This window comes from Psilocybe cubensis, chromosome 10 (genome assembly GCF_017499595.1).
Source record: "Psilocybe cubensis strain MGC-MH-2018 chromosome 10, whole genome shotgun sequence".
NCBI lineage: Eukaryota > Fungi > Basidiomycota > Agaricomycetes > Agaricales > Agrocybaceae > Psilocybe > Psilocybe cubensis.
In genome coordinates this window covers 2,556,128-2,570,735 of record NC_063008.1, presented here as the reverse complement: position 1 = coordinate 2,570,735, position 14,608 = coordinate 2,556,128, and the positions used below count along the sequence as shown (strand labels likewise).

At 46.4% G+C, this 14,608-nt stretch overlaps 5 protein-coding genes across 5 annotated transcripts; 2 read left to right on the top strand and 3 right to left on the bottom strand.

Annotated features, from left to right (window-relative positions):
* Positions 1–327: 327 nt before the first annotated feature.
* JR316_0011046 (uncharacterized protein) lies at positions 328–1,117 on the top strand (the record flags this gene model as incomplete). Its single annotated transcript, XM_047896710.1, has 5 exons — positions 328–449; positions 505–639; positions 692–809; positions 866–959; positions 1,014–1,117. 5 exons carry the CDS (start codon positions 328–330, stop codon positions 1,115–1,117), a joined length of 573 nt encoding a protein of 190 aa, XP_047744755.1.
* Positions 1,118–3,177: 2,060 nt separating this feature from the next.
* JR316_0011045 (Alpha-mannosidase) lies at positions 3,178–8,566 on the bottom strand (the record flags this gene model as incomplete). Its single annotated transcript, XM_047896709.1, has 26 exons — positions 3,178–3,629; positions 3,685–3,783; positions 3,841–3,976; positions 4,035–4,055; positions 4,108–4,211; positions 4,272–4,352; positions 4,406–4,558; positions 4,624–4,700; positions 4,758–4,857; positions 4,934–5,320; positions 5,501–5,603; positions 5,673–5,753; positions 5,833–5,854; positions 5,910–6,037; positions 6,120–6,203; positions 6,270–6,331; positions 6,392–6,465; positions 6,610–6,643; positions 6,727–6,964; positions 7,023–7,173; positions 7,237–7,419; positions 7,480–7,753; positions 7,822–7,881; positions 7,962–8,028; positions 8,241–8,313; positions 8,370–8,566. The coding sequence occupies 26 exons, from the start codon at positions 8,564–8,566 to the stop codon at positions 3,178–3,180; spliced, it is 3,441 nt and encodes a 1,146-aa protein (XP_047744754.1).
* A 493-nt stretch (positions 8,567–9,059) lies between these two features.
* Positions 9,060–10,297, bottom strand: JR316_0011044 (uncharacterized protein; the record flags this gene model as incomplete). The annotated part of the gene is made up of 7 exons (XM_047896708.1): positions 9,060–9,313; positions 9,382–9,472; positions 9,532–9,591; positions 9,642–9,746; positions 9,808–9,902; positions 9,973–10,176; positions 10,273–10,297. The coding sequence occupies 7 exons, from the start codon at positions 10,295–10,297 to the stop codon at positions 9,060–9,062; spliced, it is 834 nt and encodes a 277-aa protein (XP_047744753.1).
* A 1,556-nt stretch (positions 10,298–11,853) lies between these two features.
* Positions 11,854–12,372, bottom strand: JR316_0011043 (uncharacterized protein; the record flags this gene model as incomplete). Its single annotated transcript, XM_047896707.1, has 3 exons — positions 11,854–12,106; positions 12,166–12,298; positions 12,354–12,372. The coding sequence occupies 3 exons, from the start codon at positions 12,370–12,372 to the stop codon at positions 11,854–11,856; spliced, it is 405 nt and encodes a 134-aa protein (XP_047744752.1).
* Positions 12,373–12,734: 362 nt separating this feature from the next.
* JR316_0011042 (WD repeat-containing protein slp1) lies at positions 12,735–14,512 on the top strand (the record flags this gene model as incomplete). Its single annotated transcript, XM_047896706.1, has 4 exons — positions 12,735–12,748; positions 12,811–12,997; positions 13,057–13,902; positions 13,961–14,512. The coding sequence occupies 4 exons, from the start codon at positions 12,735–12,737 to the stop codon at positions 14,510–14,512; spliced, it is 1,599 nt and encodes a 532-aa protein (XP_047744751.1).
* Positions 14,513–14,608: the final 96 nt, after the last annotated feature.

The following is a 14,608-nucleotide window of genomic DNA, read 5'->3' as shown; positions in this document are numbered from 1 at the left end:
TGACGTCAGCCTGGTCTGGCGTCACGGTACGGTTCGCGCTCGCTGTGCCTTTTAACCTCCACGTAGTCGTACAGCATCGCGCAGCATCCTCGTTTTTCCTTCAAATTCACCTGTTAGCTTGAGATATACCCAGCTCGAGCTCAGCATGACGATCTAGTACGCGTTTCGCTTCTGGTTATCCTTGTATCTTGCTGATAATGTTTTTGTTTCGCACTGAATGGATAGCTATTCACTCACGTTTTTGTTGTTGGCGGCAGAGGTAAGTGGACTGGTGGGCTATTGGTGGTGATGGTGCAAAGAGCTTACACACTGCACAACACAACGTAGATGGTGACATTCTGCGTCCTCGTCGCACCGCTCCCATACACCGTGAAGAAAAACGTCTTCTCCTTCCTCTCCGAATCCAAAATCGTAGCCAAAATCGCGTATGGACTCAAAATCTCTTTCATGTGGGTCTCATCAGATATCGACCGTGTAAACTATTGACTGAAGGGTTTATACCAGTTTCGTTGCAATTTTGTTCGCGGACGCCGTACAGCGCATGTTCCGCGTTACAGCCGAGTCGGATATGGCGAAGCATAGACAAGGCGTTGTACAGGATATCCGTACCGACACGGGTATCGCAGCCAGAAAGTTCTAGTAAGTTCATGACATTACCTTTAGCTCTAACATAAAACTGACACTCGCCCAGCGCCCAGCGTAACGTCTACCTGACGGGCTTCTGCCTCTTCCTCTCACTTGTCCTCACGCGCACGTTCTACATCATCCTCGATCTCTTGCATACACAGGAAGAGTACATCAAACTAAAGGTGCTTGCGTTTTTTTTTGTGTGTCTGCTTTCTGCGGTCGATTAAACGTGGCATAGGCTTCGAAGGCTCCCGCGACAAAGGATCAAGCCAGCGAGATCGCCGCACTGAAAAAAGAGCTCGCTGAAGCAAGGGCTAAAGTTCGCGATTATGGTATGTGCCCCTGAAATCTGTAAATATTGCCTATTTATTTACTTTGGTGGTTAGATATCCTGAAGAAACAGGCTGCGCAGAATCATGCCGAATACGACCGGCTCGCTACGGAGCTTAACGAGCTATCGGGGAACAAGTCGGACAAACGCCGAGATTGAGATTTTTTCGCAGTTTCTATTTCTTTTTTGTTTTTCTTGTTAGTATTCAGTATCAGGGATTACTTGTACTTACTCTAATACTTGACTGGACTGTGTGTGTTGTCAAGAAAGGCCTAGCGGCTAGCATTCAGTGCCTTTGGGTTCAGGTCACGCAAGTCGAATGTCCATCAGAGCTGACAATAAAATATATTATGGCACAGTCTAATTTCTGTGAAGATTTAATCAACAAGGAGACGAGGAAGGTAGAGGAAGAGGGTAATGTTAGGCATAGAAATTGGAAGGAACAGAATAGGCGGTGTGTACGATATCCTGGGGGTAAGAGCTGTCCGAGTCGACGAGAGGAACGACGCGACACAGCGCGATGCGAGAGGATGGAGAGGAGAGGAGAGATGAGATACCAAAGGCCTGAATATGAATATTGAATGTTTGGGTCAAACCAGGTGGAAGGGAAACCAAAAGGGTCCAGGGAGCCAACGGTGGCTGTACCAAACACTGAAAAAAAAATATTTAAGAAGGGAGAAGGGAGAGGAGGGTGGGGTGGGGTGGGACAGAAAAGATTTAAAAGCGAGGAGAAATTTGAGAGTGTTCGACGAACGCCCTTGAGGAGCAGAATAGGCGGTGTGTACGATATCCTGGGGGTGTGTAGGGCTTTGGCGGGAGGTCTGAAAAGACCAAAGGAAAGAGTCACGCGATTAGCTGTCGACAGTCGACGAGAGAACAGATATGAAGCAATGCGACTCGAGAGGGGGGAGGCAAGGCCTGCAGGTTTGAGTGTTTGGGACAACTCACGTGGAAGACAAAAGGGAGCCAACGGTGGCTGTACGAAACATTGCAAAAATCATAAGAAAAAGGGAGAGGAGGGTGGGACATCAGGGCGAGCAGTAGAATGGTATAAGTGCCAAGTTTTACTTTACAATGACTAACGTTACCACTGCACTACCCGACGCACCGAGACCGCATGTGGACCAAGCTTGACGATGATGGCGAGGATACAAAAGGGCTAAAACCTGGCTGGAGAGGACAGAGAGAGGGGCAGAATGTAGTTGGCAAGGCCAGGGAGGGTGCAGGAGGTGCAGGAGGGTTGAGGAGGGCAGAGAGAGCCACATATCCGACTCTCGAGAAAGCATACAAATTACACGAGTATTCTACAGATAAAATATTGATATTGGGCGCTCGGTGGTACTTTTCTCATTGTATTTGTAAGGAAGAAAAATGAAAGATGGAAAAGAAAACAGAATATACGCAGTAGTTCACGATATTCCGTGGGTGCGTAGGGCTTGAAAGACTTTGTATATATGAGAGGATCACGTACCAGCGTCGATGAGAGGACCGACGCGAAAAACGGCGACGCTCCCTCGCGAGGAGAGAAGGGCCGCCAAAGGCCTGAGGCCTGAGGCCTGAGCGTTTGGGTCAAAACACGTGGAAACCGAAGGGGGGAGTCAACGTCAACAGTGGCTGTACCAAACACTGGCAAAAAAAGGAAAAGGAAAAGGGAGAGGACTCGCAGGGTGGGAGTAAAAATCAGTGATCAGTGAGCGAGACTCGAGACTCGAGCGGAGGGAACCGAACGAGGCACAATTGCAAGGTATTAAATATATGATCTACAGAAGTACGGAAAGATAGTATATAATGAAAGAACATGATGGCAAGTGACTAGTGAGATCTGAGACCTGACATTTACCCTTGAAGCTTGACGCGTGACGAGTGAAGTGAAAGAGACAAAAATGGTGAGGGATGGAAAACCATGCTCATGGTTTAAATAGGATATATGTACAGATACACAGAGGAGTTACTAGAAAATAAGACAAGGTGAGGTGAGGTGATGTGAGACCTGACAATATTTAATTTGACGCTTTCATGTATGGCTTCCTCCCACCCAACCTGTCTTCATTGGACCACATTAGGAATCTATGAAGTAAAAGCCAACTTTATATATAGTTAAAAGAATTCTTTCAAACTTTCAAAGCGTCAACAACTGCGCTTGATCAACATTCACCCAGCTAGACCGCTTAGATCTGTTGGAATCGAATCAGGGAAACAAATGAGCTAAAGCCAATAGATTAGAGAGGAAGGACTGACACTCTTTTATGGGATAATGGACTAGGAGGCAGCGCACCAAGTACCAATTTAACCGTCTTGACCTCAAACCTCCTAAAACTGAGCGAAAGACAAGTCCCCACGTTCTCTTCCTTCGCCTTGTCCTCCTCCGCCCGGAGAAGATACAGCTCCTCGTCATTATCCTCTAGCAAGTTGGTCGTGAAAGCTTTGACAACAGGCAAATGGCTCGAAATGCCCAATTTAACCTGCGCATGCCCGCCAAACGCTTCATACAGCCTCAGAACGACGGTAGTGGTCGCATCTGAATCTTTAGCTTCAAAATCGACGATGTTGTCAAAGGTATCGTTTTCCCCGCGTTTGACGGTCTCTAGGAAGACATTGCGCGCGCCTTGGACTACGAACGGAGACTTTAGGGATGAAACGATGTCAGGTGCACCCGGAGGCAAGCAGCGGACTGGAGGACACGATCAAATCATACTAGAAAGGATGATTACAAAGTTTCCTCTTACCTCTTAAGGGCGAGTTATACAGATAACCAGCGATTGGAACATCTGATTCCAAGAAGTGTCCTTCATGAGGCATCACAGCCCACGAGAAATGATGCTCCCCTGTATTTATAAAAACTTAAATCATCACCTTTGTTAACATGATATCGCACTACAAACCTTGATCCTGCTCGGCGTCTGGGGCAGTAGAGGAACGAAGAAGAGAAATTCTCAGAACATTTCCTTGGCACGAGAAACCATACTTTGACTCTGAAAGGATCGCTACACCATATCCAAACTCGCTAAGATCAGCATACTTGAACAGAAGTGTCAGTATTTCTACAGGTCAAATTCAAATTCGCGTTGAAACAGACCTTATGACCGCAGACCTCAAACTGCGCGAGACATGATTAGTAGATGCCCCAACTCAAAAACCAAGATGTGTACCTTGGCAATATCCCAAGTCGTGTTCTTATGAGTGGGTCTTTGAACATACCCAAACTGGGTCTCATACGTAGCATTATCGCTGTGGATATTAAGAGGCAATTCGACTTATTCAAATTCAAATCAAAGTCAGTATTACATCAACAATTGATGATAGTGAACCTCACATTTGAGGAATTCATGACGTTGACGCCAGTCAACTATAGCATCAAAGTTGAAAAGGGATCGAGAGTTCTCTTTGATAGTGGCTACATAGGGGTGTTAGACAAAGGAATAAACAAGAATCATAGCAAGTTCTCACCAGTGGTAGCATCGAGTGAAATCGTCACCGTGATTGTGCTCTGACCATACTTCACCTCCGCGCGAACAGCCGCACGAAGAGGTCCCTGGGATACAACAGAAACGTTGGAGAACTCGAGTGGTTGGGCAGTTTCCAGATGGTGAATTTCAACATCTATAAGGCAATTAATTAGACATGCTTTCAAGGCATGAGACAACAGGTCAACATGATCGACATACCCCAAGCATCCCAGTAGTTCGGACGATCTTGGAAGATGATTAATCCCCCAGTTTGCCCTTCCGCAATTAATTCGCGGCTGCGTAATAAACATAAGCGCCCAGTCCCCTTTAGAGCAATAAAACAAAATAATTACTTGAGCTTGACGTCAACTAGACTGCTGATACGTCCCTTTGAAATAGTAAGTTGTACACTCGCATTACGAAGCACGAAATGATCAGATCCATTAGTATAAACTGCACATAAAAACAAAATCTCAGTCTTCCTCGGCAAAGCAATAACAGTTCTAGAAAAGATTTAACATTAACATACCTGATACCGGTTTAAGATGAGCATGCAGCGCATTAGAAGGATGCTTCAACTCCCCCGCGCCTGCTCCATTCGCACAATGCATAATAGCGTACCCTTCGCGCCCATCATCCGACGCCTGTAAAATCTGCGCCTTCAACGACGGGCCCGCTTTCGCCAGAGGAATCTTGACGATATCCCACCGCGGGAAGAAGGTGGTATTGTACGCTACGATCTTGCTGGACCCTGCGAGTGCTTTGGATCGGGTGGAAGGGGTGAGAGGAACAGAATTTGGGAACAGAACGGAGAAGGCTTCTTCGAGCAAGGCTTCGCCGTCTTTCTTGACTTCTGCGTAGAGCTTCTCGGCGTCTTCGTAGACCATGCCGCTGTAATATTGAATGAGAATGAGCGCTGTTTTGAATCTTATAAATTCGACTTACATGGAAGACCCTGGAAGAACTAAGAAAAATGGAATAAATGTCAGGGGGTTATGGCTCTTCTTGTAAAACTAATCAACATTACCATCATGGACTAAAAACGAGTTACCAGATGTCAGCAAAAAATACACTGAAGAAGTAAAGTAAATCATACATTGATTCAACAAAACCTTTTCCCAAGATTCATCAACCTTATCCTTCGGATAAACATAGTTATTCTTGCTATGTTTGTACAACGACGCCAGTGTTGCAATTTGCTAGTGCGAACAATCATAAATGTATGAATGCAAGTTATATTTATACGTCAAAAATCAAAATAAACATACCTCAACATCACGAAGGAGGATCTCAGAGTGTCTATTCCCCTTCTTAATAGAACCATGCGAAGTATACGTCCCACGATGGAACTAAAGAAGAAAAAAGCCTCATTAATCAAGTGCCAAGTGCAAAAATGATGCAAAACCAGCGAGTCATTTTTAACCTCACCTCAAGATACAGTTCTCCATGCCTACACCCCAATCTTAACAGACTGTTCAAAGGGCTATCGATAACAAAAGACGTACCAATTGGGCAAGATTTTGCCTTCATTCGTCTCTTTCTCTATGTGCTGGAAGAACTCGTCGACAGAATGTCCCATGTTGACGGGTGGCAGCTCGCGATGGGTATTGGTAACTGCCCGCATACGACGCAACTAATAATATAATAAACATACCGTTAGAAATCACTACTGATAAACAGAGGAAAGGAAAGAATGGTGGATAGAAACTACGTACGTTTTCTAACATCTTGGCTAGGGGACCTCCTCCACCATCTCCATTTCCAAAGACCAACAAGGCCTTATCGGACGATTCCAGATTCTACACGAGTAATCAGATTGAGCACTACAGAAAAAGTAAATTTTCCCTCGATAGTAGAAGATGTACCTTGTGGTTTGTGATTCCCTTGTTCACATCACCGACTGTAGCTTGTGCGGTGTACGTATCGACTTATAAAAACCGAAATATCAGAATAATGACTTGAAAGAAAGTGGAATGGTGTCTCTTACCAGGAGTCATATGGCACAGAACCTGCGTACCATCAATACCCACCCAGTTGAACGTGGAGTGAGGGAAGACATTGCTACAAGATTAACCGATCCAGTCAGTAAGGATATTCATTAGTACAAAAACAAAACAAAAAATCTAACATGTTATTCCTAGAAAACACCGACCATCAGTATCAGTATTGGATCAACCAAGAGAAGTTGGAGTGAATGAAGCGTACCATGAAAGCTTCTGCGTAAAAAAATAACTCATCCCTAATCAAATCAAATCACAAACTCTAATCAGCATCTCCCAGCCAACTCAAAAAATTCTAAAAATCGCTAAAAAAAAAACTCACCTGCACCACGAATTAATTGTGGGAGAGCCCCCGTAAGCCCAAACGAATCAGGCAACCACGCCGTATCGCATCTCCTCCCAAACCTGCTTTCAAAATACCGTTGACCGAAGAGGAACTGGCGCACGAGCGCTTCGCCTGATGGCATATTCGAGTCGTTTTCTACCCACGAGCCACCTATCGGGTGGAACCGACCATCCAAAACTTTTTCTTTCACGCGTTCGTAGAGCGCGGGGTAGAGCTACATGACAGGTCAGTGTCAATGTGTAGGCTTTTGATTTAATAGGCGAGAGAAATACCTGTTCGAGCCATTTGTACTGTTGCGCAGAACTACATGCGAATCGGTGTTCGGGGTATCGTTCCATAAGATCGACCTGTGTCGCCCAAGACCGAGCCACTTTCTGCTGGGTGACGCGGTAAGGCCAGAGCCAGGCCGTGTCAATGTGGCAACTATGAAATAAACAAAACAAACGGTTTACTACTACCCATCGAGTTGAAAGTTAAATCACGCACTGTCCAATACCCCATACATTCACCTCCTTGGGGCCTTCGTTGTATATGTCTGCCCCCTTTGTTTCCCATCCTTCACCGAACACTTCCTCAGCGAGTTTTCGCGCCTTGGTGATGGACGATAAATCGGCTTTGTTAAATACATTCATAATCTCGTTCGCAGCAGTTAATGCCTTATTTTGGAGTCTATAAATTTCATAAATGCATTAATTGGAAATTTAAATGGTTAATCATTAGAGCACATACGGCGTATTCCCAGGCAACGTATCCACAAGCTCCCTAAGCGTCTGAAAATCCCACAGAAGGCCCCAAGCCTCCATGTTAGGTACGACCAAATCCGCAGAAGCAAGTGAGAAATAGCGGTTCATGTCCGGAGGCTGGATGGTGTCGCCGTTCCACGGCACACCGAACATACCATTGCAGCTCGACTCAATGACGAATTCGTGTGTGCCTTGCGCTCTGGCTTCCGGGGAGATGATATATTCCACACGACGGTCGCCGCCGTAGCCGCCTGTGATTCCTGGGAGATGTATTATATGAGATGTTGCATGGAATGGAATACGTAGAGGTGATTGAGCAAACGCGGACCTTGTAGCGGTGTTCCATCCGTTGAGAATATCATAGCTTCACATCCTGGATCGAACTCGACTAATGGGTGGATGATGACGCGTCAGGCTCAGCTGCGTACGTAGCGAGCAACGAGGAGAAGGGGGTTGGATTTTACGTACATTGCACACGTTCATACTGCTCCCAGTAGCTCGGGATCGTAACCGTCACTTTCCACCAGTGGTTCGTCTAAAATTCCCAAGCCCAAGTCAACAACATGCTCTGCAAATCTTCCTCTGGAAACACCAGACTAGACATACCCCTTTGCATACGTCAGACGAGGGAATACAGCGGCTCAGGTTGGAAGAACTTACAAGATGGTCCAAAGGAGTCTCCCTAGAGCACATAGATGAGGACGTTTCACAATTGTCTGGACTCGGTTACAGTCCTCCGAGACTCACCTTTTTCGCCGTTTTGAACTTTTGCTGCATCGCTTCCTCGAACGTCGGCTTCGTCAACCCCGGCGCACTCCATCTTCACCGAACCACATTACCGGACTGCCAGTGCGCGAAGAGGAGGGCAAGACTCACACTTTGAGCTTGATATGCTCTGCATTGTCGATGCGGTGTGTAAAGAGCACCGAGGCGAGGTTGACGTCCGCGTAATGCCCCCCGTTGAACGTCCCCAGTCTGTCTTTCGTCAGATTCTTGATCCATTTAGGTCCTGCGCTGTGGTTGAGCTGCGGGTACGACTGCTGTCCGTGGCCGTGGCCGTGGTTGCAGGCCATGTTTAATGAGACGGTGGATGTGGGGAAAGTGAAAGTGGTGTGAACAGAGTCCGTTGCCGCCTTCAATTAACGACTCTGCTATCCCTGGGAAAATGCTAGAACTCAGGGTCGCGCAACTCCAACAGCAACTGTACAGTTCTGAAATCTCGAGTGGATGGTTAAGGTTCTGCCCACTAGCTTCTTTTCAAAGCTTAAGGATATCTTTTCTATGTCAGCCCTCGAGTTTTGAGAACACAGACGGCCTTGGTGACCCCTATCAACCCCACACAGAGCGGCTGAACGGGTGAAACATGTATTTCTTGGCATAGATTCAGGTTATTCTTGGGTACTTGGACTGATCTGTAGAATACTCGTGTAATTTGTATGCTTTCTCGATATAATGTGGCTCTCTCTGCTACCTTGTGGCTCTCTCTGCCCCTCCAACCCTTTCCAAGTTTATGTAATTTACAATAGGTGGGTCGTTGAGTATGAAAGCTTGGAGGCTCCCCGGCATCTACGTGCTCAACTCAACACTATGCCACATGTCCTTACCGGTATTTGAAAAGATCAACTGCGTCGAATTCGATTCATTATACCTAAAACCTTCGGCTTGTGACCCTTGATATCCTTGACCGAAACGCATTCTACTGTTGAGGACAACCAGCATGGTGTTTGCATACATCTTGGAGAGCACGTTGGCGGTTGTTTGGTAGTACGTCGGCTCCCCTGGAAGCATCGTTAAAACGATGTTGAGGATGGCGATACAAGCTGAAGGTTATATTTTACATTTACGTTTTCAATGTGTTTAAGGAGGGGGATTGTGCAGAAAGCTTTACCTGTCAGTGACCCTGTTTCTATTGTGAGGCGTACAAGGCGCTGCACAATTTGTCTTGTGTCTTGTATCCCGTTGTTGCTAGAAGAAAGTAGCTGGGTGGGATTGTGTTAGATATCTGGCTTTTATGCTCGGGAAAGGTACTTTGACTGACGAGGTAGGTCATGCTGATGGCAATGATTATGTCGCACAGAGCTCCTCCGCCATTCCAGAACTAGTGCTGGTCAAACTCGACTTGCAATCGACATTCAAAATCTTACTTACACCAACCGTCAACTTTACTTTCGAGTCCACGAAGCGACTGAATAGTTTGGCTTGGAACATCTCCACGCCAATTGCGATTGCCCCAGCCATTTGTGCAAGTGCAAGCTATGTTACACAGAGTGAGAAGGTGTATACTTGAAAGCTAAGTGATGCGATGGCGGCGTACCAGAGCAATGATTCCTGCTGCATATTTTGCGCCTTTGAAGTACCTCCCAATGACGGTGATGCGGTAGGCGTAGAATGTCTGTGATATACAGGCAACTGATAAAAGCGAAGGAAGGCCAAGGGTGTTAATAGGCGTAGTATGTCGCTTAGTTCGCTGAAGCTTTACCTGATCCTCCAAGGATTGGGACAACGAACCATAGATTGCCGATGTGATCCAATGAAGACAAGTTGGGTGCGAGGAACCCATACACGAAAGCGTCAAATATCGTCTTTGTGCTTAGCAGGGTTTGTAGTGTCTCGAGAATGAATGTGATGTATACAAGAGCCTTTACCCGGGTTGCATCCCGGGAAAAGGAGAGATGGTACAGGTCTATATACATAGACGCATCCAGAACACAATTTGATCAACAATGATGTTACTCGTACTCAGAATCGGATAACGTACATGTTTGTACACACAACACACCGTAAACACCGACGTTCAATAGCATGCTGAGTAGCTGGACGATAATCTCATGAGAGGCGGTTCGAAATTTAAATCATAAATGTGAAACTAGATCACCAGAGGACCCGCACTATTCAATTTTTATAGTGAGAACGCGAGGTGCTGTCAATAAAAAGTCAAATTGTACTTGCATTCTGGCTATGTCTACAGCTGGTTCAACAGTCAGGACCTTTGCAGAATCCATGGAGGGGGTGTACAAAGAAGAAAGTCGAGGGTGGGTGGGATTCCTTCCTTCATTTCCCTAAACATTTCAGGCAGCTAACTATCTATAGCCAGATTCCACCGTCAACCGTTGACTGGCATTTGATGAGCATGTACTAGGAGCGCCGAGCGCATTTAAAAACGCATCTTACTGTCCTGAGGAATTGCAGCACACCAATAGCTGAGGACACCATCACCTCGTGCAGTCGGTACGATACATCCCGTCGACATTGCGCTCTGAAAGCATGCACATGTGTCCTTCCTTTTGATTTGCCTGGTTCAACCTCTTGACCCATTGCCCGTCGATGTGTATACTGTTTATAGATCAACTATTTTAAGAGTGAGCAAATGCTCTGAACGGGCGGCCAAATTAACCAAAGGACAATCAGGATGACAAGGTGTGTCTGTAATGTTGCCTATGTTACCTTTCCTTAGCCAACAAAGGGGATGAATTTTTCACGCTGCGACGGGCTGGGGTTTGGACTGTTAGTGTTTAATGACCATCTGGTAGAGGACCCAGCAAAATAGGTACTGGAACGTATCGTTAAGTATGCGATTCCCCGCTAAAGGAGGGTGAACTGTCGGAGAGCGCGCGGATGATCAGAGTAAATGCACCACAGGAGGCTCAAATGTGAAGATGTAGATAAAAATTCATCGAGGGATCTTGGGCGTAGAAATTGCACGAATGAGTCACATAGTGCGCACGAACATGGGGCGTGAGAGTGCCAGGTGATAGGGCAATATTTCGTATATTTCGTATATGGGGTGTCGTAGACGTTCCCCATGGATTGCTTAGAGATCATGGGTACTCGCAAAGAGGCCTTTACAATTGGTCGCGACGAGCTGTGCTGAAAAGCTTAAAGTGCAAGTATCAAGCCAAGTAAAAACTCACAAGGAGGGCCACGCATCTCTTATCTTACACACAAGATTCAACACCGTCACATACAGGTGGCGCCCAACACCAGGTCGAAGCTGAAATTGGACGGTGAAACATTGATGCTGTCTTCGAAGTCGAAACTGAAGAGCCATATTACTCTGAACACGCACACTCAGGATAGTGGATGTGGGGCAGCAGAGTATTATACTCAAGGCGTATGTATGTGAAGGCCGGGCACAAGAGGGGCTCGATCGCTTGATGTGTTTCAAAAGCTGTGAGGGACATAAACCGAATAAGGCTTGGTTCGTAGTCTAAGAATAGGAAAGAGGATGTTAGGAGTCCAATAAAATGTGGTTGTTAACCACCCATAGATTAAATGATACAAAACAGAAAAAAAAACCTTGCGACAGGTTAGATATATCTTTGGAAGCTTTTATGATTCACGACGCACTATAAAAACGCATTCACTGCGTTGGCCCAGATGGTAACACCTTCACACTATCCTCCTGACTGCTGCTGTGACGCTCTAATATCGCAATATTTGGCTCCCTCCATGCCTGAGTAGCCCTCCTGATATGCTCTGACAAGGGCTCGTCATCTGAGTCATGTAAATGTGCATTGTCATCGTCATAATCGTCTGCGAGAAATTCATTTGCTGGAGGGCCGTCGTCTTCACTCAGACGTATTGGTCCCTCGGTTTGTCTGAATGTTTTGAGCCTGAAAGGTAACCAAAATGTGTAAGCGTCATAAAATTTATGGTTTAGATGATTGCGCACCGATGAGAGACAACTCTTCGCAGAGCATCCGCCCTTCTCCATAGCAAAAATAGGGCGCAAAGTGTACATGTCGTGAGCAAGAAGATCATTGGCATATTCCCAATAGGCTGGGGTTTGGGGGATTCTTTCGGTTCTAAGCTTTGATGTCAGATAATTTAAATATGATAATTTGTAGAAATTAATTCTACCTCCAGGAACTGGCGACATTTTGGCTGATAACGGTCACGAAAAGAGTTTTATGAGGTCCAGTCGTAGCCGACAAAATTGGGTGATTGCTGCGCCGTAGCTTTCCAGAGGCTGATTAGATATGCACAGAGTATGAGATATATAAGTCGTGAGGTTCCGTAAGTGGTTAAAAGCGCAGCTCAAACCAGAATGAAAGCAAAGCTACCACCCTTAGCGGTGTGAGAGTGCGAGCAAAGGTCGAGGTTTCTGGCGCCACAAGGGTGACGGCACATGTGCAACACGGTCATGTGACATTTGATTGTTTGAAATTGCCGGGAGTGCGCAAGCCACATTAACTGCTCTTCCATCCTATACCATAACCTAGACATCATTCTACATACTCTATGGCCACACCAAGGTGAATTGAACTCTCAGACATCTAGAAATAATCTAACAGAATACATCTTTTTTCACCATTAGTGATTCGGACGCTGCTGCTTGTGTCTTGCAGACACCAGTAACGACGCACATTCAGAAACGCGTTCAGAATTCCGTGACAAACCTGAGATCGCATAAAAGGAGGAGAATATCTATGGCCTCCGTTGATATTGACGAGAATTTGGATGTGAACGAGGTGGCAGGATCCAGTGCACATGTTTGCAGCACGGTACGGGGTCGCAACCCCTTCACATTCGTTGAAATATTGAAAGACCATGATCTTAATAGGCAGACAGATTCATTTCTAATCGTCCAAAAGTACTCATGCCCCTTCAGATTACGCCTCGCACAAGACGCATCAGTAAACAGTTTGGACTCGTCGATGACAGGGTGCTCAATTTTGGCGATGACACCGATATCTTCACATCAGCACACAAAGATGACGCAACTATATCCCTTCTTCGGCGCAGTGCATCGTCTTTATTCAACTCCGTACCCGCCTCACGGCCGACATCAGTTGTGGAGAATCTTTGCAAACGGCGGAATTGTCTTATGGTCCTCGACAGCCCCGGAGTGCCCTTTGACCCAGAAGCATTCCCGATCACTTGGTCACGTCGTAATAACATCGCTGTTGCATGCAGAAAGGACGTGTATTATCAAAATCTTGATACGAGAGTTATATCTCATCTGTGCAGCACCTCTCTTCCTGGAGATATAGGCGTTGTACAATGGGGTGGCAGCAAACACGAATCCCACCTCGCCCTTGGCATTACAGGTGGCACTGTTCAGATGTGGGATGCTGGGACGGGGGGGCCTGGGACTGCTGTTCATACATGGCAAACCACGGATAAAGGCGCCGTAAAATGCCTGAGTTGGAATAACGACATCCTCGCGGTCGGTATGGAAGGCGGTGAGATACATCTTACTGATGTTCGTGCTCCCCAAAAGCCTTCAGTAATGGGGAAACACCGAAGTCGTGTTATGGGTATCGAATGGAGTCCCAGCGGAGAATATCTGGCCAGTGGTGATAAAGAGGGTGCAGTTCATATTTGGGACCGGAGAAATGGTAAATCTCTACTCGACGGTGGGCAATCTCAGCCTTGTGCCAAATTTCGTCATAAAGGGAGTACAAAGGTAAAGTGATATCTTGATCCACTCTCAGAAACGCCTTTATCTGACAGTGCTGCCTTAGGCACTTGCATGGTGTCCCTGGAAACCTGATCTCCTTGCGTCAGGCAGCATTGCTCCAGAAGGTAAGATCAAGATATGGAGCACATCATTGACATCGCTATCATCCCCTACTCATTCCCCTGAACCTATTCACACTATTCCACTCAACACATCTGTCCTATCTCTCCATTGGTCTCCACATTGTAAAGAACTCCTAAGCACACATGGCTCATCCTTCGCTCCTCTTCTATCGACATCCCGACACCGAACACAATCTGGGGCAGCCTCCTCCAATGCCCCCCAATCATCGTCCCGGTCTCAAACCAAACTGACGTACACCAAAACCGCACTCACGAACTCGATCACAGTCCATGAATACCCGTCATGCAAACGGCTGATGACGCTGACGAACGCCCACACGCATGCGGTGACGCATAGCTGTCTGAGTCCAAACGGGGAGAGCATCTTTACCGTTTGTCCAAAGGAGGAGTCCATCAAGATGTGGCAGGTCTGGAGCGAGCGACCGCCTCCCCCAAGGAGAGAGAGCGCGTTTGATCGGTGTACTATTCGCTGATTTGTTTAACTTATTCCTTGTATGTATAGACTTTTCTTGTCTTTGCGTATGCACATTATTGCTTTAGTTTTTGCGGCAGGTTGAATACCTCTTGTA